This window comes from Oxyura jamaicensis, chromosome 1 (assembly GCF_011077185.1).
Source record: "Oxyura jamaicensis isolate SHBP4307 breed ruddy duck chromosome 1, BPBGC_Ojam_1.0, whole genome shotgun sequence".
Classification (NCBI taxonomy): domain Eukaryota; kingdom Metazoa; phylum Chordata; class Aves; order Anseriformes; family Anatidae; genus Oxyura; species Oxyura jamaicensis.
This window is the reverse complement of record NC_048893.1, coordinates 186,423,143-186,447,676: the sequence shown is the minus strand read 5'-3', so window position 1 is coordinate 186,447,676 and position 24,534 is coordinate 186,423,143. Positions and strand designations below refer to the sequence as shown.

The following is a 24,534-nucleotide window of genomic DNA, read 5'->3' as shown; positions in this document are numbered from 1 at the left end:
CATTGCACTACATTTCAGTAGATTACATTATTCTGCAGTACACAATACTGCACTAGGACACTTACAGAAACAGGAGATGGCTACAGACATTTGTAACTATTGCAGCCCAGCAAGAGCACTCTGCAGGATGGGCTGGTGCAGAGGACCCAGCACTGCATCACACTGCATACATGTTTAGGGGGTTTGCTTTGGGCCTGATCCCCCTGGTAACCAGAGCACATGGGCTATGCTCTAGGAGTGTGTCTTGCAATTTGGCTCAGTCCAAAAGAGGCTTAGGCTGACTCTCTACAACTACCTGAAAGGGTGTCAGTTTCTTTTCTCAGGTCACAAGTGATAGGATGCAAGGAAAGATTGACCAGGGGAGGTTTAGGTTGGATATTAGAAAGAATTTCCTCCCAGAGATGGTGGTCTAGCATCCCTGGTTGTATTTAAAACGGGTGTGGCTGGACACTAAGGGAGCTGGTGTAGTGATGGGACTTGGTAGGTCAGGTTGATGGTTGGACTTGATGATCTTGAAAAGTCTTTTCCAACCTGGCTGGTTCTGTGGTTCTGACTCCACAGAGCAATCCAAAACAGTGGGGTGAAGATAATCAGGAGATTCACTTCAGCAGTGTGTTCCCATCCCTGGTGAAAATGACAGTGTAGAGACACCCTTAGCTTTTCCCAGACCCAGGATTTTGAGATTTTGCTTTGCTTGACCTGAGAGGACTCAAACCTTTACCTTGTACTCCCCACATATTGCCATAGCCACCAGGCTGCAGCTTAGCCCATGCTGGTGTTGCTCTCTGCCTTTCCTGCAGGATTTATCCAGCTGGGCAGAGGGGAACAAGTCAGAAAGACAAAAGGAAAGGGGAGGGTATGAGACAACTTGTGGGAGAAGATTCCTTAAGGACTGGGGACTCATCTGGGAAAGGGGCAAAAGCACTGAATTTACCCAATGTTCAAATTGGTTTAGCATCAAAAAATGAAGCTAAAGTAATGTATATAAGCTTTAGATGAATTGAAGCATAGATAGCACAGTTTCACAGAAAATTATTGAGATAAATATAATGTTTAGTTAATCTGATCAGCTTTTCTGCTTTAGACATAGCCCAAGATAAACAGATAGTCCTTATCTCTCAAGCGTGCCATGTCAGCCAAATCCTGCTTCAGACTTGCAGATTGGGCCATGCAACTTCTTGAAGTCCCTTGGCCCTCTCATTTCTGGTATTTACTTTTATTTTTGCTTGTGTGTATAAAAAAAAAAAAAAGTAAAAAAGTAATATATCTTCCTAACAGTTCCGTTAGGAAAAGATGTATTTGCTGCTGGTTTTGTAATGACATTTAATACATGGTTATTCTCCAGTGATTAATTTTTCAATGGTTAACTGAATAATGCCTTCCAGCTCTTCGGTGAAGGAGGCTGTGTAAAACCAGAACTGTTAAAAAAGCCAGCAGCGAGCGCTAGCTCGCTGAGCAGTGAGTTAAGCTGGTGAATCATGCGTGCACCAGGCAATGCTGCACGTCCCCAGGCCCAGGGGAGGCCAGGCCGTGTCCTCCTTCAACTGAGTCCTGCGGAGAGGAGGCCCTAGGGCAGAGTGTGGCTCTTCAGGGGTCTTCAGGGGTTTGTGAACAGCTGGTGGGACACCTCCCACTGCCCAAACCTTCAGCTGCTGGTCAAGGCTTTCCTGCAGAGTGATAAAGGCATTAGACAGGTTTGGGATGAGATCCAAGAGACTCTTCAGGTACTTAGGATTTAAATAAATATCAGACAACTACGTTAAGACCTGCAATACAGAAAACCCCCATTCAGCTGCCACCCAACCCTCCAGGTATTAAATTCACCCAGCACCTTCCAGCGTGACCTGCAAGTCCCCGGGCACCCACAGCTCCACTTCACCGTGTCTCCTGACGGTGCCAAGGCCTGGCTGCCCCTTCATGGTGCAATGGCAGCCGTGAATTTTGGGGTGTGAATCACCCATCCTGGTGTGACCAAACAACCGCCCACAAGCGAGAAATCTGTTTTAGCTCCTAATTAGCACAAGGGACGTCAGATGGAAGTACCTGCTTTCCCTGGGATGGAGGGCAGTGTTGGCTGGAGAAGAGGGGAGATGCCATGAGCCAGTGGGAGAAAGTGTGGGCAGGTCTGCTCTCCCTTAGCATGCTGCAAGCTGCAAGCTGCCTCAGCCATGACACTGAATTTTGCAATAAGCAGTGGATAAACACAAAAATAATCAGGTGATCAGGCTGCGAGGAAGGAAACCTGAGTAGCATTCCCCTTTGATCCGTAACTCCTCAGCCCCTGTGAAATTTGATGTAGTCAATGCAGTTCCAGCGTCTGGATACCATAATCTGCCCCCCTCCATGCCAGCATGATTGGATGACATAATTATCAATTTAATTATTAATTTTATCATTTATACATCTGAATAATTTGATTTCTCTCTGTCATCACTGAGCACAGAGAAGAGCAGAGGCAGGCAGGCCAGCTCTCACCCCTGACTCAGTTCAGTTCATGGGAAATCAAGGCCTTGGATGAGGAGTTCAAATTTTTCCTAGAAGTGCATTTTAATTTCCACTGACCTCCTACCCTTATGTTGCTGCTAAAGTGATCTTTCTCCGAAGCCTCAGTTCTCTGATATTGTCTAATTCACTCTTGTCATTTGATGATTTTGTCTCCTATCAGCCTCTTTAAATACTGCTTTAACAATAGTAATAAGCAGGGATGCCAAAATAAAATTGAACCTTCAACCCAGTGTTTTAAGTGTTTGCAGGAAGTGCTAATTTATTCTGTATTAGTACAAAATATTAACCATGCATCATATTTGTGCACTTGCATAAATGCCTATATATATATCGATCACTTCATATAGAGAAAGCTTCAACAGAAAGGACACAGGACAGCTGTGCTTCCTTGCAGTTTGAGCGAGAAGAGGGATGTGGGGGTTTATGTTTCATCGAGGTGTGGGGAAGTGATGTCTGGTACCAGCAGCCCACTGGTGGCCCTGGCTGGTGACCTTGGGGCTGAGTGCCTGGCTGCATGATACCCCTGGGCCAGGGCTTCCCGGGGAGCTCAAAGCCTCCCAGGCGGCTGCGGTGTGTGAGGTGTGAGCACCCCTGCTCCCTGCTCCAGCCTTATCTGCGCCGGCAAACTTTACGGGAACTAGTTAAATTTTGACTAGATAAGAAACCGGATACTGAGTAACTGTGACTGTTTTTTCAGACTGTCTATTAAAGCTCTGGAGGATGCTTTTAAACTGGTTTTATTATCACCGACAGAACTTGTCCTGCACACCTATCTGGGAGATAGTTTGATTAAACCCCAGTCATGCACCCTATTAACACCATTAATCTCTCCCTCTGGTGTCACCCCGGTCTAGCAAAACACCGTGAGAGTCGTTCCAGGTGTCGCTGTTGTGGACTTCAGTGCCAGGGACAGGCCTGGTGTTTTACCTGGGCCAAGGGTTTCACTGGCTGCTTTCCTTTCCAGCCTTCCCACGGATCGTCGGTGGCACCCAAGGACATGGTCTGGTTCTTCCTGGAGGTAGTTGTCATGTTTTACGTGAGGTTGCTGTTGTGTTTTCATGGTTTTATGAGCACGACTACATGTCAGCATGGGCCTGCCAGTCCATGTTGTGCTCGGCCAGCACTGCTTGCAGTGGGTGGCCTTGGTGTCAAGGAGGACCGCTCACCCAGGTGGCAGAAGCGCTGCGAGGAGGTCACGGCACCGGTATGCTGTGGGATCTGGTGTTGCAAAAGGGCTGTGCAGAGAGAGGCTGGGTGGTATCACTGAGTTTTTAAGGAGTTACACCCTTCCCACAGGCCAGGCCCAAGCCCGGGGTGATCAACAGGGATTTTCTGAGTGGCAGTGAGGAGCCTTGGATCAAGCCTTGAAACTTCTGCAAACACTCAGAAAGTGCTGATGTGGCTTTTGCAGGAGGAGGCTGGAGCAGAAGCTTTGGTGTGGGCGGGTGGCCTGGCAGCACAGCCAGGAGGTACCCGGGTGGGGACAAGGCACTGGGAGCGGTGTTGCTCTCCCTGTGCCTCTTGGCATGGACAAGGTAGGGTGCTGGCCGAGGCCCTTGCTAGGGCTTGAAGGCTGAGTCAAGCCCCTGCCAGAGCCTCTCCCTGTCTGCTCCTCCCTCGGACCCACCTGCCCTCTGCTCTGTGTCAGACAAGGCATTGGGAGAAACCCACCTGAGCTCTGCATGCTGAAGAGGCAGCTGTGCTCCATAAGCTCACATCAGGGGTGCAGAGTCCCCATCAGGGTGTTTGCTGGGGTGGAGATGGTTTCTGCCCATGGACTTCACTGGGGCACAGCAGGGAACAGACAGCAGGTGTAGGATCTCAGATCCAGCAGTGGCTGCAGAGGCTGTGCTCTCTGAGAGCAGAGCAGATTTTTTTTTTTTCTGTGATGATTGCACACCAAGCAACTTCACCAGATACACGTTATCAGAAAGGGCATGGGGAACTCTTAAATGCATGCCCCTCTGCCTGCCCTCTGTGGTAAGAGCAGCATCAGGTAACAAAGAAAAGAAACAGGGCAATTGCTCTTAGCCAAGGTCCACAGCTGCTCCCTTTGCAAATCAATAAAATTTTACAAATCTTAATCTGGGTTATGAGTGAGAATTACCAAGATCCACACAAAAGGGACTCCTCCTGTGCAGGCAGTTGGGCACAGCCTTTCCAGGCTTGCTGTGCCATGGTCATCATAAGTGGCAAAGGGAAGAGGCAACAAGGCAGGGAGTGCTACCTTATGAAGGACAGAAATAGGTTTATTTCAGAAGCACTGCAATAAAGCCTTAGTTTAGTGAGGGATATAGAGCTAACAGTGGCATTTAGGAAAGCACACCAAGCAATTGGGAGCAGAGGTCTGCCTCGGGTTGGTAGTGGCAATGCTTTCTGGCATGCTGGGGCAGCGTGTGGTAGGTGATGTGATGTGGCAGTGTAGTACACACCCCCAGGCCCCTGCTTGGAGCCTCCACACTCTGACCTGGTGCAGATCCACGCAGCAAGGAGCTCACAAACAAGGCACTGGGCTGGGGTAGAAAGGTTAGTGACACAGGAGTTTGAGAGGGGTTTCAGAGTATCCAGCCACTGCTCTGGTTTGTGGTTTTGTCATCTGGGGTTGCTGGGAAGGGGTTAGGTGAACAGATGAACAAAACCATGGTTTCAGGGGGCTTGGCTGAGACGGAAGAGCATGCAGTGGGGCTGGAGTCAACAGCTGCTTTGTGTAATGGGAGCAGAGCCCAGCAGGCACAGAGCCCTCTGCTCTGTGCCAGTGCAGCCTCACCTTGAGTACTGTGTGCAGTTTGGGGTGCCACAATGTCAGGATGTAAAACTACTGGAGAGTGTCCAAAGGAGGGCTACGAAGATGGTGAAGGATCCAGAGGGAAGACGTATGAGGAGGGGCTGTGGTCCCTTGGTTTGTTCAGCCCAGAGCAGAGCAGGCTGAGGGGAGGCCTCATGGCGGCCTGCAGCTCCCTCACGAGGGGAGCGGAGGGGCAGGCGCTGAGCTCTGCTCTCTGGGGACAGCGACAGGACCCGAGGGAACGGCATGGAGCTGGGACAGGGGAGGGTCAGGCTGGGTGTGAGGGAAAGGTTCTGCACCCAGAGGTGGTCAGGCACAGGGACAGGCTCCCTAGGGCAGTGGTCACGGCACTGAGCCTGCCGGAGGTCAAGAAGCATTTGGACAACGCTCTCAGACACATGGTCTGATTTCTGGGTTGTGCTGTGTGGACCCAGGAGTGGGGACTCAATGATCCTTGTGGGTTCCTTCCAGCTCAGTACGGTCTGATTCTAAGAGCCACTCAGGGCTCCTGCCTGTTTGATAGGAAAACAGGTGAGGGGGGATTTGTAGGAGAGTTTTTGCAGCGGCTCTGATTAATCATTTGGCACCACAGCCAATTTAAGCAATCTCTGCCCCAGGCATAACAAAGGGGAAAGTCACAGGGTGGGGTACAATGCCAGGGACAGGCAGGGACAATTAAGCCATCTCCAGCTAAGAAACTCACTGAACTGCCGTGGGGTGGTGGTGTCAGCACAGCACAGATTACCAGTCACCAGTGGGTCAGAGACCCTGTAACACCTTATGAGGCCATGGGATTTGGCAGGTGGTAGGAAAGTGACTTGGAGAAACCAGAAAAAGTGCCTGCTTTTGCTAACTTTGCCAAATACTGCAAGCTGCAATTTCCTTAGCTTAATGCAATGGGAGATTGGAAATACAGTTCAGAGGGCACTGAAAATTTAAGGGACTTTTCCTTGGCCATAACAAAAGCCAGATGATGTTTCAGATAAAGTGCCTGTGGTTAGGGTTGAACAGCAGTGTTACAGGAAACATCACAGCTAAACACTTCTCAGCCACAAGTGGTCCTCCCGGTTGAGTCAATACATTCGCGCTAGCGTAGCCTTGGACAAGCTCTAGCTCCTGTCCGTGGTGTATAGGTTAGACAGGGACTGGCACATTTGTTTCTGGTCCAACTGGCTGCCAGGACACTCCAGCAGTGAAGGGTTGTTTCTGTTGGCATCTTATCAGGTCCTACTCATCACACATGAACCAACCAATCAACCCAAACAATCCAAACCCATTTACAGCACCGCCATATATACAACTGTGCTGATGCACCAGGGATCACAGACACCCAATTTCTTCATTTAAGCTTTTCCCACATATCCAGGCTTAAAATAACAGTGGTGGACTGTGGTGGTTTTAATATAAAATAACAGTGGACTGTGGTGGTTTTACTCAGGTGGGTGGCTGAGCTCCACCACAACCACTCCCTCACTCCCCCTCCTCAAAGAGGAGCAGGGAAAAAATACGATGAAAGGGGCTCAAGGGTTGAGATAAGGACAGGGAGATCGCGCAGTAATTATTGTGACGGGCAAAACAGACTGAGCATAGGGAGACAGCAAGATTTATTGCCTATTACTAACAAGATAGAGAAGTAAGAAACAAAGAAAAGAAACCAAAAGCACCTTCCCGGCCCAGAATCTGTTCTGGCAGGGGTCTTCCACAGGCCGCAGTCTCCGTCGGTGCAGGGCCACCTGCTCCACCGTGGTCTCCTCCACGGGCTGCAGCGTGGAACCCTGCTCCACCGTGGTACCCCATGGGCTGCAGGGGGACATCCTGCTTCACCATGGGCCTCACCACAAGCCGCAGGGGACTTCTGCTCCGGCGCCTGGAGCACCTCTCCCCCTCCTTCTGCACTGACCTTGGTGCCTGCAAGGCTGTTCCTCACTCCTCTCACTCTCCCAGCTGCTGAGAGGCACAGCATTTTTTTTTATTTTTTATTTTTCCCTGTCTTAAATCTGCTCTCACAGAGGCACAAAACATTGCTTATTGGCTCAGCTCTGGTTAGCAGTGGGGCCCTTACCAAACATGGGGCAGCTTCTAGATCCTTCTCATAGAAGCCACCCCTATGGCCCCCTGCTACCAAAACTTTGCCACGTAAACCCACTACAGTGATATTCTGGGAAAAAAAAATATGCTAGAATAAAACCACGGTTTGAAAATGAAAATACCAAATAGAGAACTACTGCTACGTTCCAGTTTGGGATTTAGCTGGCATGCCCTCTGTGGTAAACCAAGCAAAAATACTTATCCCCCATCTGATGATGTATTTACCTTAAGGTGTTTTCCAGATTTATTGACATTCAGCATGAGGCTATTTCAGTTTGATCACCTCAAGTGATCAGGCATGATCAGGCATAATAATTAACCCATCTCCCTGTGCAGTGCACAATTCACAGCATGCCCAGATGAAAGTCCACAGCTCTGTAAAATACAGCTCTGGATCAAAAATAGCTGCCTCTTCACACCTCCAGCCCAGCAGCACATGAAGCCTGAAATCTGTGTTCATACTTTGACAGAATGGGCGGGAGGCAAGTTGCTGGGCAGGGGCGGTGTGGTACTGCTCAAGCACTGACCTTACCCCTTGTAATGAAGCAGCTCCAGAACAGTAATTAGGTTTATACTATCGCCATAGCACTCCATGTAGCCTGTACTACTTGGATCAGCTGCAAGGCCATCGGTAACAATGCCTACAAAAGCAAGCTCTTGTATTGCTCTTCATTTCTTCTTGGATTTTCAGTCAGCAGAGAGAATGATCCAAGCATACAAATTTACAGTTTTGTACTTATACTTTTTTCCCCTCAAGCTTGTGCGCAGATGCATTCAGAAGACTATCAATAATTTCTTTTCAGAACAGTAATTAATGAAAGAAAGTGACAATGCAGGGAAAATCAGGAGTTTGCCAGTAAAAGGGAACACATAAATGACAGCCATCAGTTTAGGGTCTCATCTGGGGACAGAGCTGATGTTAGATATCTTCTCTCCCTGCTGCTTGTGCCTGCACCCTCTTAGGGTCCTACATAAAGCAAGAAATAAACACAGCTCTTAGAACATGGACACAAAGTAAGAAAAAGTGAGATGCAATGGAAAAACAGAAGTAAAATTTAAAACTGAAGGTGATTTATGCACCTGGTGCAATCGCTGCTCCTAGGGATACCTGCACTGGCCCTTTGAAAAAGTTGCTTCATAGTACAAGAACAAAGATGCTAACCCATTTGGTCCAGTATGAAAAAGAGCAAATACAAGGACTGTGGATTCATGACTTACTATGAAGAGAGGCAACTGAAAATAGGAGAGAAAGCAGCATAGCTAGAGTCTTACTACAGACCTTTACTCTTTGACCTTTCAGAATCCTTTATTTTCAACAGCACATCCCTCTCAAAACCACATAGCACTGTTGCTGTGCAGACAGGAGTTACACATTTCCCACCTGTAGTGGAGGTACAACAGAATCCAGACATCAACTCAAGCTTGGAATGAGTGGTACATGCCCATGTGTACTTTGTATGTAAAGTCCTTGCTCAAAAACAGAACCTTTCATAAACTGCTCAAGATTTCACTAGCAGTCACATATAGCACTAGCAGTCACATATAGACTCCCACTTCATTGCCAAAGTTTAAAGTGTTTGCCTTTTATTCAGACTTTCTCAATTTCCAGTATTTAAGATACTTTTCCACGTCTTTCAAACCAGAGAGGCCCTACTTTCATAACAGCACCAGTCTACCACAAAAAAAAAATAGGTTCCATGATGTGATATAGCATAAAGAATTAAATACAGCTAAAACATTACAGACAAACGTGTAAGTGGAATATTTACATAAAATTATGTATGTTCCTATAAAACTGGCAGTATGCGATGAAAAGATTAATAAGAATACTTGTATCATGTTCAGAGTGGGTCCACTCAGGCTGGATCTAGTATTGTCATGCTGTTTTTATGCATGACTTTGCACTTAAAACCTAGCTACCCTAATTATCCACTACCTGTCGTGGGTTTTCACACAGCTTCCCCCATAGCAGGGGCTATGCAAGTGCCTCAGGTTACCTGTCCAGACTCAAGCAGTGCTTGCAAAGCTGTAAAGATATGGCCTACTACCATCTCCTCTCTATGAGTATGGTATTTCAAGGTTTACTTGCATTAAGCCTGCTAGTCAAAACAGAGTCAATTACTGTAACACCTTAAGTAACATGGAATCTTAGACTTTACAAAAATATTTTAATTGTCAGTTCACAAGTGAAAACTATTGCTATTACAAAACATCTTGTAACATTAGAATGTCTATCTTGGAAAGAATTTTGTTCTTATTGCTGTTGCAGATAGTTTACAGAAACTGTATCAGCATGAAGGTGGTAGGGGGTTTCCCAGTTGTCAGCCAGCTTGTAAGGATCATAGGAAGATACACTTCCCTATTTAACCCTCATATAAATTTCACATGTTTAGGCTGCCCTGGCTTTTCTTTCTCTTCCAAAGAAGTGCATAATTGACACATGCTACTACATAGCAGAAATCACACCCAATGTAAGTTGTTTAGCATAACAAATTTCATTTGCAGCCTTTAAACAAAGAATATTTACTCCAAAAAGAGTAAATATCAGCACTGACACTACCTTAGCTACTTGTAAATCCTATAACTGTGTTCTGACAGCTATCAGATATTAACTCATTCATTTCATTTTGTTTGGTTTCTTCTTTATTCTCATGGTTGGGGTGATGTTTTGCATTTCCAGCTTTTTTAGATCTTCTGAGAAAAAATTTTGTCAGTAAGTAACATAATTCAGCTACATTTAAAAGAATGCAAATGCTGGACACTGCAATCATAAAAATAGTAAACACTGTCTTTTCAGTAGGTCGGGAAACAAAGCAGTCTACCGTGTTGGGGCAGGGCCAAGCATTACATTTCATTAAGCGAGGCATTCGGAACCCATCATACATGAAATAAAATGCATACATGAAGACTGCTTCAAAGATCAGTCTGAAGAAGATGCTGCTAGTGTATGTCCACCACAAGGAACCCTCAATACGAAACCTCTGGCTTCTGATTTCTTCAATGTCCTTGTACTCGCATTTCTTGTCTCCCTTTCTGAACTGCCGTTTCTTCTCGTGCCTCCTGTAAGCTACGTGCATGGCCACCAGCAGTGCAGGTGTGGAGACGAAGATCAGCTGCAGGGCCCAGAGTCTGATGTGAGAGATAGGGAAAAAGTGATCATAGCAAACATTTTTGCAACCAGGTTGCAGAGTGTTGCAGACAAAGTCATCTTGTTCATCTCCCCAGACTCTCTCTGCAGCCACAACCAGGATCATGATGCGGAAGATGAATAGGACCGTGAGCCATATCTTCCCAATGCTGGTGGAGTGTTTGTTTACACCTCCCAAAATGGTGTGCAGAGATCCCCAATCCATTGTCTCGTTTTAAATCGTATGACCTAAGACAAAACAAAAAACAAACGAAACAGAAATTAATCAGGATGGGAAACAAACACCATCAAGCATACATTATAAAATAAAAGCAGTGTTGTATAATTGCAGTGCATTAATGGGCTGTGGTAACATCTTGTTGATAGAGTGGTCTTACCTATAAGCAAAGTGACACCATAACCACATTTCAGCAGGCTGTATTTCATTACTTGATTACACAGATGGAATCAACTTCATCTTACTTCAAGAGGTATTCAGCAACTGAAAATATTTATTAGCTGCATCAATGAGGAAAGTCAGGCATGGAAAACTGATTAAAATGGCCTTAGATTAAAAGCTACAACATCAATAAGTTTTGACAACAGTAATGAAGAATAAAAGATGACATCAGTCAAGAGTAAGGTGTTATGCTGAAATGTAAGCAGAATGAGAGACTACTAGAACGTCTGGAATTCTAAGGGTGAGGTAGGGAAGCTCTGTTAAAGTTACAGAAAACTGTAAAACAAAACCTATATGATCCATTTTCATGGGTACATTCCAGGAATAAGAGATAGACCTTGAGGAGTGCTTCTGCCTTAAATGAGAAGATCTGGATAACCTGCATTCCAGATTTTTAAGGATGTGACTGTAGGGCGCTCTGCATTGTTAGTTGAAGCCAACTCCACAGTAGGGAAATCCTGATCATGATGCATCTTCTTATCTTGTGGTTGATGTTTAAAAAATCAATATTATGAGATTCATCCCAAAGTTGTGTTTCTCTCCACTAACTACAAAAAATAGCCTTGGATAACCAGTCAGACGCAGGACTTCATTCTCCAAGTGACTTTCCCTTATAACACTGACTGGAATAGGGAAGAAGTCTAAGAGGCTGGGAGAAAGCTGAAGTCAACATCTGAAAAGTTCAAACAAGCCAACAGTAGCTTAGAGACTTCAACAGAAACAGCATTCAAAGCACTGTAATGAGTTAGAGAATCACAGGATCACAGAATGGCCGAGGTTGGAAGGGACCTCTGAAGATCATCTAATCCAACCCCCCGGCCAAGCAGGATCACCTAGAGCACCTTTCACCTTTGCCTCCCCCACACCTCCCCAGGGACACTGCAGTTGTTTGTGGAAGCCAAGCAATCTAGCCAACCATTCACAGAAAGTGTTAGAGGCATTCCACACCTCCACCCCCTTCAGACAGATTTACAGAGAGGTAGTTTGCACGTTACTCTGAAATTAAAAAACCAACATTTCTTGTGTCCATCAGGCAGACACTTTAAAAGGGCTCAGTGACCTCTGTTTTGAACTGCCTTGTGGAGGCATTTCTCAACTTTATGAATTCCATCGTCTTCCAGAGGTCATCTTCCTCTGGCATTTACAGCATAGGGCACCAATAAAAAAAAAACAATCCTGTTTTTTGGAGAAAGGTTAGTAGCCACTGGTGCAAAGGCCAACGTAGCTATCATGTGTTGTAATTAAGGTTTTTACTAACTCTGAGCTAGGTATTGCACAAGGAAGAAAGTGAAGATATCTTTGGAACTATCTTCTGCTTTGCACTCCGATTTTGAACAAAGGGAAAAACCTTACTGCTTTCCAACTGAATTACATACACTCTATATCACATGCAATACTAAGCAAAGATTATGATAGCTCAGGCAAATTGAGGAAATTTAACCATGATGTGAATACAAGGTTGTTTATACATGCTTATGCACACTGGAGTATAAGTCCTGTACAAAATGGGCACCATGTAAGCTGTGGCATTACACACATCAAAACCCCATCATTTAGATCTACCAGACTCCTTGCATTTCTTGCCTCAGTCACCATGCCCTCTTCTGTCAGCTATCTCCTTACAACATGAAAGGCTGAGAAGCGGAACCTGCGTACTCCCTCCTCATAAGCTCTGTTTCATGTGCTTTTCTTTATTGACATACACCAAAACTGCTGCCTTGCTGCTGCTACAGCTTCCTCATCTCCCTGCACAGAAGGGGATTCCCAAATAAATCACCTCAGGGTGTAGTTAAAGGGTACCTTGTCTTTGGGGGCACAGCAAGATACAGATGCTTCCCCACCACTGGTCATTCCTGAGGTCACACTGCAGCTCTCCATCTCCTGCAGCATCGTGGGGGTACATTACAACCCAGCACACCCGACTAGTTTGTTCAGAAGTTATTCCCAGTACCAGTATGTATTTCCCCCACCCCCCCCACACACAACCTGACCCATTTCACTAGCACACAGCCCCACAAAACATTTGAAAGGCACTTAAAAAAAACAATGCGATTTATGGGATAGATTGAGCAGCCGGGGAGAAAAGTGGTTGAGGAAGCATCACTCCTAAAGACAATATATTATGAAACTACCTCACCCACAGGACTTGTTCCATCTCCTTTGGGAGTATTTTGTGCTTCGATCCTAGCAAAAGGATGTTTCTATCTGGATGTGCACAGAAAAAGCCACTACTCTTTAGAGAGGCAGTCTTTCTTCATCTGACCTTATTGGCAAGTAAAACAAGCCTCAGGCTCATAGGGCCACTTCCTCTCCTTCCCCAAGAAGTCTTTGCCTTCTATTTCTGCCCAAACCTTCCCCCCTTCACCATTCCCACCCACCTTTCCAAGTCCTCCAACTATCTCCTCTACTCCTGCTGCCACCATCCCATTCTTCCTGCTGCTTGCAGAGCTAGTCACCAACCTTTGCCCCTCCTTGCCTTTGACTCACTTTTATGCTGCTGGAGAGGCATGTGACTTCTGAGACATTCAAGAGATCGACAGAAGCACTGATCATCAGATACTGCAACCAGTAAAACTCTGGAAGAGCAACACAGGTGAGATTGGATGGAATTCAGGCTGCCTGGATATGGCCCTACAAGTACTCTGGAATCAGTGTTTCCTACTAGCTTGCTTTAAACATCTCAACACAATTTAGAGAATCTAATAAAGGCAATTCAGGAACTGCTGCACAGTGCCCACCTTTCTCTCCAATAAAGAGACAATGACCAAAGCAGAATTTAAGGTAACTCAGAATGGCCATTCACAATATTAACCTATCGATGCAGATGGCTCCAGCTAGACATCTAGCTTGGGCTATCTGTAGTGACGTGATGGCTCATTTACTCCTAACTTACTCAAAAGCTAGGGTGTGGGCTCATGATCAGAGGTTATCTTTCTTCTAAATACTTGCTTTCAAGACCATGTTACTAGGAAGTAAAATATTAACTGTCTGGCTGACCAAAGGAGAAGAAAGCAGGAAAGCTATTTCCCTTTAGCGGGTGCTAACTCTTATTTTCAGAGTCACTCCAGATACTATTTACATGTGAGCCAATCCATGTAAATGTATACAGAAATTACAGCTTGCAGACAGTCACTTACCTGCTTTGCTCATCCCAGAAGTGAAGTATAGTACAAGAATAAGTTGCACACAAACTTGAGTGAAATTGGGACGAAAAAAGTAAAGTGGGAGCAGGGATTGGGAACGAAAGTAAGAAGATGGGAAGAACAGAAGATAAGCCGGTGAAGCTGAGGAGCTAAGCATTTAGAATGCATCTTCATATGAGGCTATATTAAGTGTTACATTTTCTTAAAAAAAGTAGAACTGGGCACAGATAAGTCTTTCCATGTCTCAGCATAAATTGCTGTCCTTGTAGATGAACCTTCTGTTCCTCCACCTGAGAGATCAGAGGAGCAGGATAGTACGGCTGTTTCAGTAGGAGTTAAAAAGTGATCATTAGAGATCACCATGCTCCACCAAAGAGCTAGCAATGAACAAAGTAGTTCTAGATGATCACACAACCCATGGAGAGGCACAAACTGTAGCTCTCATCTTGCTGCTGTCTGTACCTGTAACTGTACCTGAGCCTGCTAGGGAAAAAGCTTAACGTCCCCAGCTTCTGGGTAGTTCTTGTGGCAGCACAAAGCTCAACTAGACAGATTGCTACTTAAAATAGTTCCTATAAGCCTATATTAAGCTGCAATCACAGCATTCTGCATACACCCACTAAAATCTCTGCAATTCACAAGACCAAGGACAGCTGAGCACCAGCGTTTAGGAATACAGCTAGTTAGCAGATGCTTTCTCCCCCCCCCCCACTCTGTTAAGAGCTGTTACACTGAGAAATCATTAGTCAATGGTTAAAGCCATGGCTTCAGCACACACAGTTAAAAGTACAGCAAGAGGTGAAAACAACATAAAATACACTGAGAGTACCAAGAGTCACCAGTCTGGTGTGACACTCCCCCACTTTCCGCAGTGCCTCCAGATACGGATATAAGATTAGTAGTCTACAAGGAAACGTCACTTTATTCAACATCGGAAGACATTAGCTGAGAAACCTAAAGCAAAAAAGCACTCATTGGTCCTGGCCAGAGTTGTGGACAGAGACGTAACTCAGATGCCTGAGAGTGGCAGTTCCAATGCATAATTTCATCCAAGGAGAAAGCTTTAGAGCATCTGATCTGCTTCAGATAAACGGTAAAAGCTATTTTATGGCCCACAGACACAAGGTAAAAGCTATTTTATGACCCACATTCACACAAGAAGTATTACTGTTTGTTGAGGTACAGCACATGTTTAACAGCTCTGCTGATACAATCTTCCCTTCAGGTCTTGATCTAGACAGTTATGTTGGAAGCATAAGCCAGCAGAGGGGCTGCCACCAGCAAAGTGTCTTAGAGCTCCTATCCAACTTTGAAGAACAGCCAAACCTGGATTTCAGCAGCTTGTTATCAGCATAAACTAGACTCCGTGTCAGCAGAGTGAAGTTATTTGTAAGCAAGAGCGCAAGCGTGAAGATTATTATATTGTTGAGTTAGTTCTGGTGCTGTACTGAAAACAAACATGAAGTATTACCAGAACAGATCCCAGGAAGCTCTTAATAAAAAGATATTTAACTTCTTCCAGAGACAGCATCCATTTATCTCACTATGAAAAGCTGGCATAGAGGCCACAGAACTTAGTTGCCAACTCCCAGACTACCTGCTTACCCTTTAAGCCTGTGCCATGCCTCAGTTTCCCAGACATTAAGTGGGATAACAGTCTCACTATCTCACAGGGTTGGTCTGCCGTGCCCCACTACAACTGCGGGCTTCACAGATTCATACTGTGTTATCAGTGCACCAAGACAGGTAAGTAAGTACCAGCTTCAAGTTGAAGCACAGAGCTTAAGTCTGTTCAGGATGTTCCTACTACTGAAGGACACAGCTCCCCACATTACTATAGCTTCAATGCAGAGTGCACATTGTAAGGTGCAGCTTTGAATTCAAGACGTTGTCAAACCCAAATCCTTTCACTTCACTATTAAACTTCCAGCTATTTTAATTTCACAGCAGTATATTCAGAATGTTCGAGCTACATGCTCCTAAGTGTCAACAGCTCTACTTCTTTACCAAGACGTTGAATAAAGATCAAAAGAGCAGCCAACAATCGCAAAAGTCCATGCAATTTACTGTAGTAGCTCTTAAACTTCGTTCTGAACACCTATTTCCAGATCAGAGTGGAAACTGGAGAGCAACAGAGGAGCCAGGACAGATAGGAGTTACAGTTTATCTGATTTGACACAGGAACAGGCAAGGACTAATCAGGAACAGGAAACCTCTGACAGCTGCAGGTCTGAACACAGCAAGCATTGTACATTTCTTCTACTCAAGTTTATGGAAACAGGATGCATTTTTTGCTCTAAGCCTCGTGTAAAACCCAGAAATTGCCTTTAACATGACAGATTATGACCCCACATGCATGCAGTTAGATGTTAAAGACATTGCTAAGTAATTATCAACAGCTTTAAGGGTTCCGCTCCACACCGATCGCCGCATTAAGCCTATCCTATGCTCATGCCCTTACAGACTTTTAAGCCATTTCCCAAGCATATTTAGAAACACACGTAGCTCCTCCACCAACCCACAACTTTAAATTGAGAATTAGCATCCTCCAGAGCATCTCAGCACAAAATTCTCTCTGCTTGTGGAAAACTGGGCATCAGAAAAAACAGTCACGCTTGAATGCATAACACGGCAGAAGAATTCCAACTGGAATTTGGCCCATCAGCCATTTCTGAAGGACGGGTTGGCAGGGAAAGACTGTTTAAAACTTCTTGCTTCAAAAAAGAACTCAAGTTCCTGAGGATTATTTCTTTACTGATGTAAGGCATCCTATTTCCATATTCTTAAAGAACATCTTCGGTGCACTATGCTTTGCTCCCAGTCATGAAAACAGCAGCATTATTTGCAGTGATTTTTTAAAATCTATTTAATTCTTATTTCCTTCTCCCCCACCCCAGGCAAACATCCAATATTCCCCTCTACAAATTCACCATGTTTTGGCAAGTTACTGTCTGTCACACAGAGCTTGCACCCTTTCAGAAATACTGAGTAAGTTTATATACATGATGATTTTATACTGCAGTCTAGCTTTTCTTTGAATGTGTATTTTGTTAGCATCTCTTTTAACAAAAGCAGAGATAGAAATAAAGTTTTTCTTTTAAAAAACATGTATTGCAGGAAGAATCATGCATGATATCAGGAATAGAATTAGTTTTCAACTTTTTTAGTTATTAATAGGTGTGTTTGGTTCCCCCCCCCCACACTCCTTTTGTTTTGACAGCACTTTATCTTTCCTCATGTATCATCACTTCAGACTTTTTACGCAAAAGACTGTTTAGTCAGGCAAGACTCAGTTCTCCTTTCAGATAAGTTATCAGTCATCACTAATAGCAATTAAAAGCAGTGACAAACAGAAGGAAAAACAGCAGAAGAAAAAACAGGAATTCCATCCATGCCCCTGTTTGCTAAAGCTCCTCAAACCACTTCTTTCACTGAAACCGTTCACAGGAACACCAAGAAGAAAAATCCAACTTACAAAGCGTCCTTTCTACTGACAATGTCAAAGGAATGAATGAAATGCTTTTTAGAATTAACTTAAATCTCAAATTGCTGCTAATTTACCGGATACTGAGATTTTCTGCTGTATCTTTTTCACTGTATAGTTACTTTTTTGTAAAAATTACATGATGTTGCCCAAGTAATCTATCTGGGTTAGACTTCAAGGGATGCAAAACAACAACACGGGCAGAGGCCCAAGCTTCAGAAATTTGAAGAGAACTAGCCCCATCAGGAAAGAAACGAATTATTCCAGAGAATTATCTCAATTCATGACTTTTTATTGTTCCATTTTTAATCTCTGTGATTTGTAGTCCTTCTACCAATGAAGAAACTGACAGTTCTGGGGACTGAAGTCCTGATGGATGTGCTCTAAGAGGAACAATCTCATGGCTCTGCAAGCATGTTGTAAATCTCATCTGGAAAGATACACTGTAAACCCCAGCTGACATGTGGAGGTGTCTTCTCCAACCTTACTGCAGAAGGCTGAGGCTTGAGCCACTACTGCCTTGTCCTCAGCTGTCTGTCTCTATGGATGTCTGTCTCTACAGCTGCCTGCTGCCTTTCCTACCTTACCTCAGGTCAAACCTCTCAGCAAGTATGGTTTCCAGGCTGAACACCAGAGACCAAAGGAGATTAGAAACTACATAGCTTCACTAACAAAATCAAGGATGAAACTATATTTTGTTCTAATGCCAGCTCAGTATACACACGTGTGGTAAAATTTAATAGTGTGCAAGACAAAAATACATCCCTATGTAGGGGGGAAGGGGGGAATTAAGAAGTAAATAAATGAAGAAAATGATTCTTCAACACAAGAGATGGGAAAAGTAACACCTAGGAAAGCCCAGCAACAGTAGGAACAGCCGTACCCTGAATGCCACCCAAAAGCAGCCGAGTGCTATCCACTTCAGCTTGCCAAGTAAGCACTCTTGTTCTTACTCCAAGATGTCTCTTGAGTTTTATTGATACAGAACTTGAGTACTCATTCCTCACACGAACCTATCCACCCCAACACCTTGAGATACGTTTATTTCTGACTCACACCTCTCATTTCCTACTCCCCTGTGATTCTGAGGAATGTTTCCAGTGTGTGCCCAGGTGCTCACCGGACCTGTCAGTTGCACTGATGCAAGCTGTTTATCTCAGTGCAACTCTCAACATCGGTAGGTGTGTCGCAAATTACCTGTAATTGCGGAAGCCTTTAGCTCGCTCGGGGTTTTAGCCAGTCGGGTGCTTCACATAACGTGCTCGCAGAGAACTGCTGATTGAGAACTGGGGGAGAAAAAGAAAGAAAAAAGAGCTGTTAGGCGCTCAGGAGCACGCCGGAGCTGGGGAAGGGAAGCGTGAGGCCGGGTTGAGGGGATCCAGGAGCCTGCCCGGGCAGCGCCTCAGGGCTCGGGGCCGGGCTGAGGCGGGTCCCGGACCCTCACCGGGCGGCACCGAGCGCGGGGGCCCCGAGCCGAGCCGAGCCGAGCCGGGCCTGCCCCGCAGCCCCGTCCCTCGCCTCACGGAGGGCACCGTGGAGCGGCCTCCCCCGGCGGCCGGCCCCAGCTCCCTCCCGCCGCGCCCCTCACCTGCCCCGTCGTGCCCGCGGAGGGAGATGAGCGCCCCAGGAGCCCCCTACCCCGGGCTGGGCTGCGGGTCCGGCTGTAGCAGCGGAGCGGCCGGTGCCCGGCTCGCCGCCCCGCGGCTCTGAGGTCCCTCCCCGCTTACCTGCCGCCGCTTTTAACCCGCCCCGAGCCCGCCTCCGCCCGCCGGGGCCGGGCCGGGGCTCGAGGCCGGGGCCGGCATGGGGGCGCCCGGCCTCGCGGCGGGGCCCGGCTCTGAGGGGCCTCTCCCGTGCCCCTACCCCACTCCGTCCCCTCCTGCCTGGCCCCCGTGCTCTGTCTCGTCAAACCCAGGCCTTTTCCTGGAGACAAAAGAACGGAGGCCTTTACTTATGAAAATCATTAAAGAATTACTGGCAAACGGGCAGCCGGAAAAGCCCAGAGCTGCTGGCTTTCCCAAGTTTGTTCTAAAAGGTGATTGAAATGATACAACAGCACCCGACAGGCTTGCAGGCTTCCAGCGGGCTGCAGATCTGTGTCACTACTAGACCTATTTTGCAGAGTTTTCTGTTTCCAAGGAATACAGTTGCTGAGGAAACACCTCAGTTTCTTAACCTGTGGGTTCAAAAATCCCTGCCTGAAACTTGGAGTTCTCCATCTTGCACACGTGCACATCAAACTAGATGAATGGTTTCAAGTCCTCCACCTAAATTTCTGAAGAAAGCAGATAGCACAGTAGTACGTTTCCTCAGGTTCTGGAAGTGTGTTTGCTCTTTGTTAGGGAACTGGTGTAAGGGTTCAGATGGCAAACCACTTCTAGTTAAATTCTTCTGTCCTTTATCTCCACTTACTAGAATAACAAAATAAAATAAATCCATTGAAAATCTTTTGCAAAAGTCAATATTTTATTTGATCACATGCTCAGGTTGAAGAGGTAGAAGTGTCTGGCACAAGCAGCTCAATCCTGACATTTGAAAGAAAAGAAATTGCCATCAGCTGTGGTTCAAACATCACCCCCTGTCTGTGTGGCACTCATCCTTCATCCTCGCCCTCGCACCTAGCTCCACGGACCTGCATGGTAGGACTATAGGCAAATACACTTTGGAGGGGATCTCAGGAGGTCTCTAGCCTGACCTCCTGGTCCGAGCAGGATCAGCTCTTCCTTCGGACCACTCAGCCATTACTCAGCATCGGCAGGGGCTCAGCGCTGGAGTCGGGTCACTGCCACATCTGCAGGACCAGTCCCAAGATACATGATGCTACAGTGAGCTAGACGGGCATAAATACCTCAGGCCTGAGTCTTCCGTCGCTCACTGCCTTCTGTGGAAGTTGTGCATTCAGACGACGTTCAAGGTTCATGCGTACACCGCGTACAAGGAAGGGAGGTGCCTCACGACCTGGCCATGTGGCTGTACTTTGAGAAAGGGAAGACCACCTCTCCATGTAAGAAAACTTTGGAGGAGACATCTGGGACTCATGTATCTTTCCTTCTCCAGTCACATTCCATCTTGATTCAGTGACCTCTAAAAAGTAGAATGTGTCCTCTCTGTCATTACCAGGTCAATTTTTTTTTTTTTTAAAAGATTGTTTATATTTAGTTTCAGCAGAAGATTCTGAGTTTCTGCTGTTTCGCAAGTCCACATTTACTGCCAAAAAAAAACTTTTTTACAATAGAAAAAGTATTATGAGAAACGTGTGGAGACAAGACTGTGAAATTACCTCAAGGAGTTGAGCCATGGGCAGGACGTGGCATGGACCTCTCCTATCTGCCTTGCAGGCAGGTCTTTCCTACGCTGCCTTTGGGATGGTGTTGCAGTCAGATGCCAATGTCTGGTCTTTTTCCTAGAGCACAATTGTGGCAGCAAAGAACTCTTCTGTGATGTTCTGTTTTCCCAAAAGGAGGCAATTTCCAAAGCAGTTCTGTAGCTAGAACCATGGTGGGAAGCAGCCAGTGGACTTGGTGTGACTGGGGAGCAAGGGGCCAGGCTCTCCTCTGCCAGGTCATTTTTTTTCATCTTTCCATGTACTTACATGCAGTGTCAGATGCTACTTCTCCCACCTGGTAGTGTCAGCCTGCTGTTTGACTCCAATTATAAGTAATGATGCCAGGGACACGAGAACACAAAACGTATAAGTGTTGGGAATGTAAGGAACATAAAAAGGGTTTTATAATCCTATGATTTTCTCTTTAATTATGGAAGAAAAGTTGAAATACAATTAGTAATTGTCTACATATTGGAATTAAATTGTACTTATTTCCTTATAGACGAGGAATGGTTTATGCATAATTTAGTCAGCATAGAAGTACTGCTTGATAAACCTGTGAAATAAATACATGTAAATTCATTACTTTTGAGCTATGACAACTCCTCCTCCTATAAGAGCTGCAGCTGTGCACTGTAATGTGAATGAGTAAAGTCTTTTTGTTGACATAATTTTTTAGTTAAAAGGGGGAAGGAAGGGAAGGCTGGAGATAGAAACGATCTATTATTGACATGTAAACAAAGAGGAAAATTAAAGTTACAGGGCTCAGAAATTCCATGCCACTAGATACATGGTAATTGAGATGCAAAAGAAACATCTTTCTAAATACAACTTTTGGAAAATAAATAAATACATAAGTAGAGATGATTGCCACAGCACGTTAAGGACCAAGAGTATCTTTAGACGTAAAGCCTAACTTTAGGATATAAGCCAGTCTCTTTGCTAGTGCATAACATCGTCTATAAGGTCATAGTCACAAGTAAAGCTGGCTATCCTACCAGAACATTTGCATCATTAGCAGCTTTTTTAAAATGCCTGTGTAGTTCAAGTTTTTGTTGTGACCACCCTAAGCAAACCAGAGCTTTGAGACAGCCAGAACTTCTGACTGAAATTTTAACATCGTTTTCATAAGGTTCATTAGACTGAAGATTTGCACAAAGGTTTTCAGCTTCTCAGTATTTTTATAATTCAGAAGGCATGAAAAAATGAGAAGAAAATCACCAGGAAGTTCCTTTTCCATTTTCCCATGGCAGACCACAGTTCAAAAATTGCACTGAGGATTGAAAGTGGGAGTTTTTTCCTTATTAAAGATTTCTGGTTCCTTTCCAAGCCTTCATATCTCTCTTTGGACTCTTGTAGCCTTCTGACGATTTTAGCCATTCAGAGGAGGAAAAAGAAAATTAACTCCAGTGCCTCTGTGTGAAAGTGTTGTACAGGTACGCCTCAAAGTGCATGCTCTCTCATGGCACATTTTGTTTCGACGCAACAGGCATTCATATGGTGTTGATACTATATACAAAAGCTTGTATGCAGCACCCATCCCTCTTGTACACTGCTTAGGAATCTGCTCTTTTTTGACATTTATTTTCAGTTTAATTTATTGGCAGACACTCATATGGGGATTATATTAACCCTGGTTTACATACTCTTTGGAAATCCCAAGACTTCATCTATCCAGAAACGACACCCAAAGAGTCACTTCCTCTCCAATATAATTACTTTAATGAAAACGTGTGGTGTTATAAAGGTTGTCCATGTAATACAGCTGCTCATTAACCATTGCAGCTCCTGAAGCATTTGTACTGCTACTAATGCCTAACTACTTTTCCCCACCAACAGCGACCTTACAGGTACTTTCACAGAACAATTGGGATTGCACTTTGAACAATGGGGCAGATGGCTGTTACCCATATCTTTTTGAGCTCAGGTTGTCCTCATTAATGAAACCTTCCCTCTTTTATTTTCAGTTAACTGATATTCATGGTATAGCCAAAGACAAACACACCCTGGACAGAGTGCTTTCTTGTAGGGTAACTCAGCGAGCTTGGTGATGTTCTCTGATTGTGGAGACATAAGGAACAGAAAAGATAAAAAAGACCAGCACCACAAACTCAAATGATAAGGGAGACCAGTGAAAGGGGATGAAAATGGTTCCTTGTACTGCTAGTACATGAGCAGCCTGACTCATGCCAATCCATGTGATTTGTAGTGTTTACTTCAAAAAGGACATACACAGACATTTTAGTACAAGTGCCCTAATAGCCATGCTCACCTAGGACACCACTGGAAAGGGCACCTCTCATGCATCCTAGGTAGAGCAGGCGCCCATCTCTCAGGTGACTTCTTAAGCTGACAGCCCTGGATATTCAGCATCACCCAGATTTGGAAGGGAGGGCCTTCCCCATCCTTAGGCAGCCCAGTAATTTTCACAACGCTATTGCTAATTTGGAAGCTGGCAGTTTCCACTTCCCCACCCATTTGGTTTATTACAAATATTTCATCAGACCTGCTGTAGTCTGCCGTGTCTTTCTTTACCCGCTCTCGGCGAAGAGGGACTAGGAGGGCTGTCAGCAGCGATGCACAGTCGCTGCTGTGATGTTTCTCCTGAAGCAGGCAGCTGCAGCGAGAATCCCCCTGCTCCTGTGGCTGCTAGCCCAGGCTCCGGATGTACCATGGAGGCTTCCAGCTGATTTAATCAGTTCGTTGTTCTCTGGTTTGATGTAATAAGTTCATTGTTCCCCAGTTCAACTTAATTGAGTCATTGTTACCCGATTTAACTGACCGATTGCTGTCTGACTTGATTTAATTAATTGCCGCCTGACTTACTGAATATGCAAGCTCCTGCTGCTGGCTGCCAGCATGGCTCACAGCTCCTAGCCTGGGCTGTCTGCCTTTGCCCCCTCCGCTCTAACAATCCTGTCCTCTCCTGGGACCCACTCTCTGATCTCTAGCTGCAGCCTTTGGTCCTTTCCTGCTTCTCCATTTTGTTCCTGTAGCTCTTCCTCAACCCAAGGAGCTTCTCTCCCTCATCCTCTAATCCTCCTTTTCCTTCTCCTCTGCTTTTCCCTGGCTTTTGCCCTGGGCCTTCCTCCAGCCTTCCTCCCAGAGCTCTCCCCACTGTGTCCCAAAGTAACCATCCCTGCTGCGGTTCCTCTAAAGCTGCTCCTGAGCATCTTCCCCAAAGGCATTTCACTTGCTTCATGTGTACTTGAAGGATTGTACTTCCTATAGTAGATTTTTTTTTTAATCCTCTTCTGCCTAGCAGTCCTACACAGGCAGCAGCGCTTGCCTGGTGCTTTCCTTTTTCCTGCACTTCCACTTGTTGCTGGTACCCAGCTTTCTCTTCCTTTGAGGTGTTGTCCGGTAGCCTCTCCTTTGATGCCTGTTACCTAGCGTCATACAGGCTCTTTGCTCTTCTTTCTTCCTTCTCTGCTCTGGATCCATTCAATTCCTCTGAGATTTCTATTTCCACTGTAATTGTTCCCTATCTTTTACACCACTCTACATTTTCCACCTGAAATGTTTTTCTGATGATGACTCAGGTTTCTTACTGGCCCCCAGTTCATGTCCCCAGTCTCCCCGGATCTCCTTGGCTTATTCCTCTGCATGTCCTTCTG

At 45.5% G+C, this 24,534-nt stretch overlaps 2 protein-coding genes across 2 annotated transcripts in view; both read right to left on the bottom strand.

Annotated features, from left to right (window-relative positions):
- LOC118167307 (gap junction beta-6 protein-like) overlaps nucleotides 1-18,881 on the bottom strand; it is a 33,451-nt gene extending 14,570 nt beyond the window's left edge. The window contains exons 1-3 of the mRNA XM_035326560.1: nucleotides 18,790-18,881; nucleotides 10,744-10,754; nucleotides 3,192-3,197 (exon numbers count right to left, since the gene is read on the bottom strand). The gene's annotated coding sequence lies outside the window, so the exon portion shown is untranslated. The remainder of the gene's footprint in view (nucleotides 1-3,191; nucleotides 3,198-10,743; nucleotides 10,755-18,789) is intronic.
- On the bottom strand, nucleotides 8,937-18,878 carry LOC118167293 (gap junction beta-6 protein). The gene is made up of 2 exons (XM_035326552.1): nucleotides 18,790-18,878; nucleotides 8,937-10,754 (listed from the first exon to the last, which is right to left on the bottom strand). Exon 2 carries the CDS (start codon nucleotides 10,729-10,731, stop codon nucleotides 9,940-9,942), a length of 792 nt encoding a protein of 263 aa, XP_035182443.1. The 5' UTR covers nucleotides 10,732-10,754; nucleotides 18,790-18,878; the 3' UTR covers nucleotides 8,937-9,939.
- Nucleotides 18,882-24,534: the final 5,653 nt, after the last annotated feature.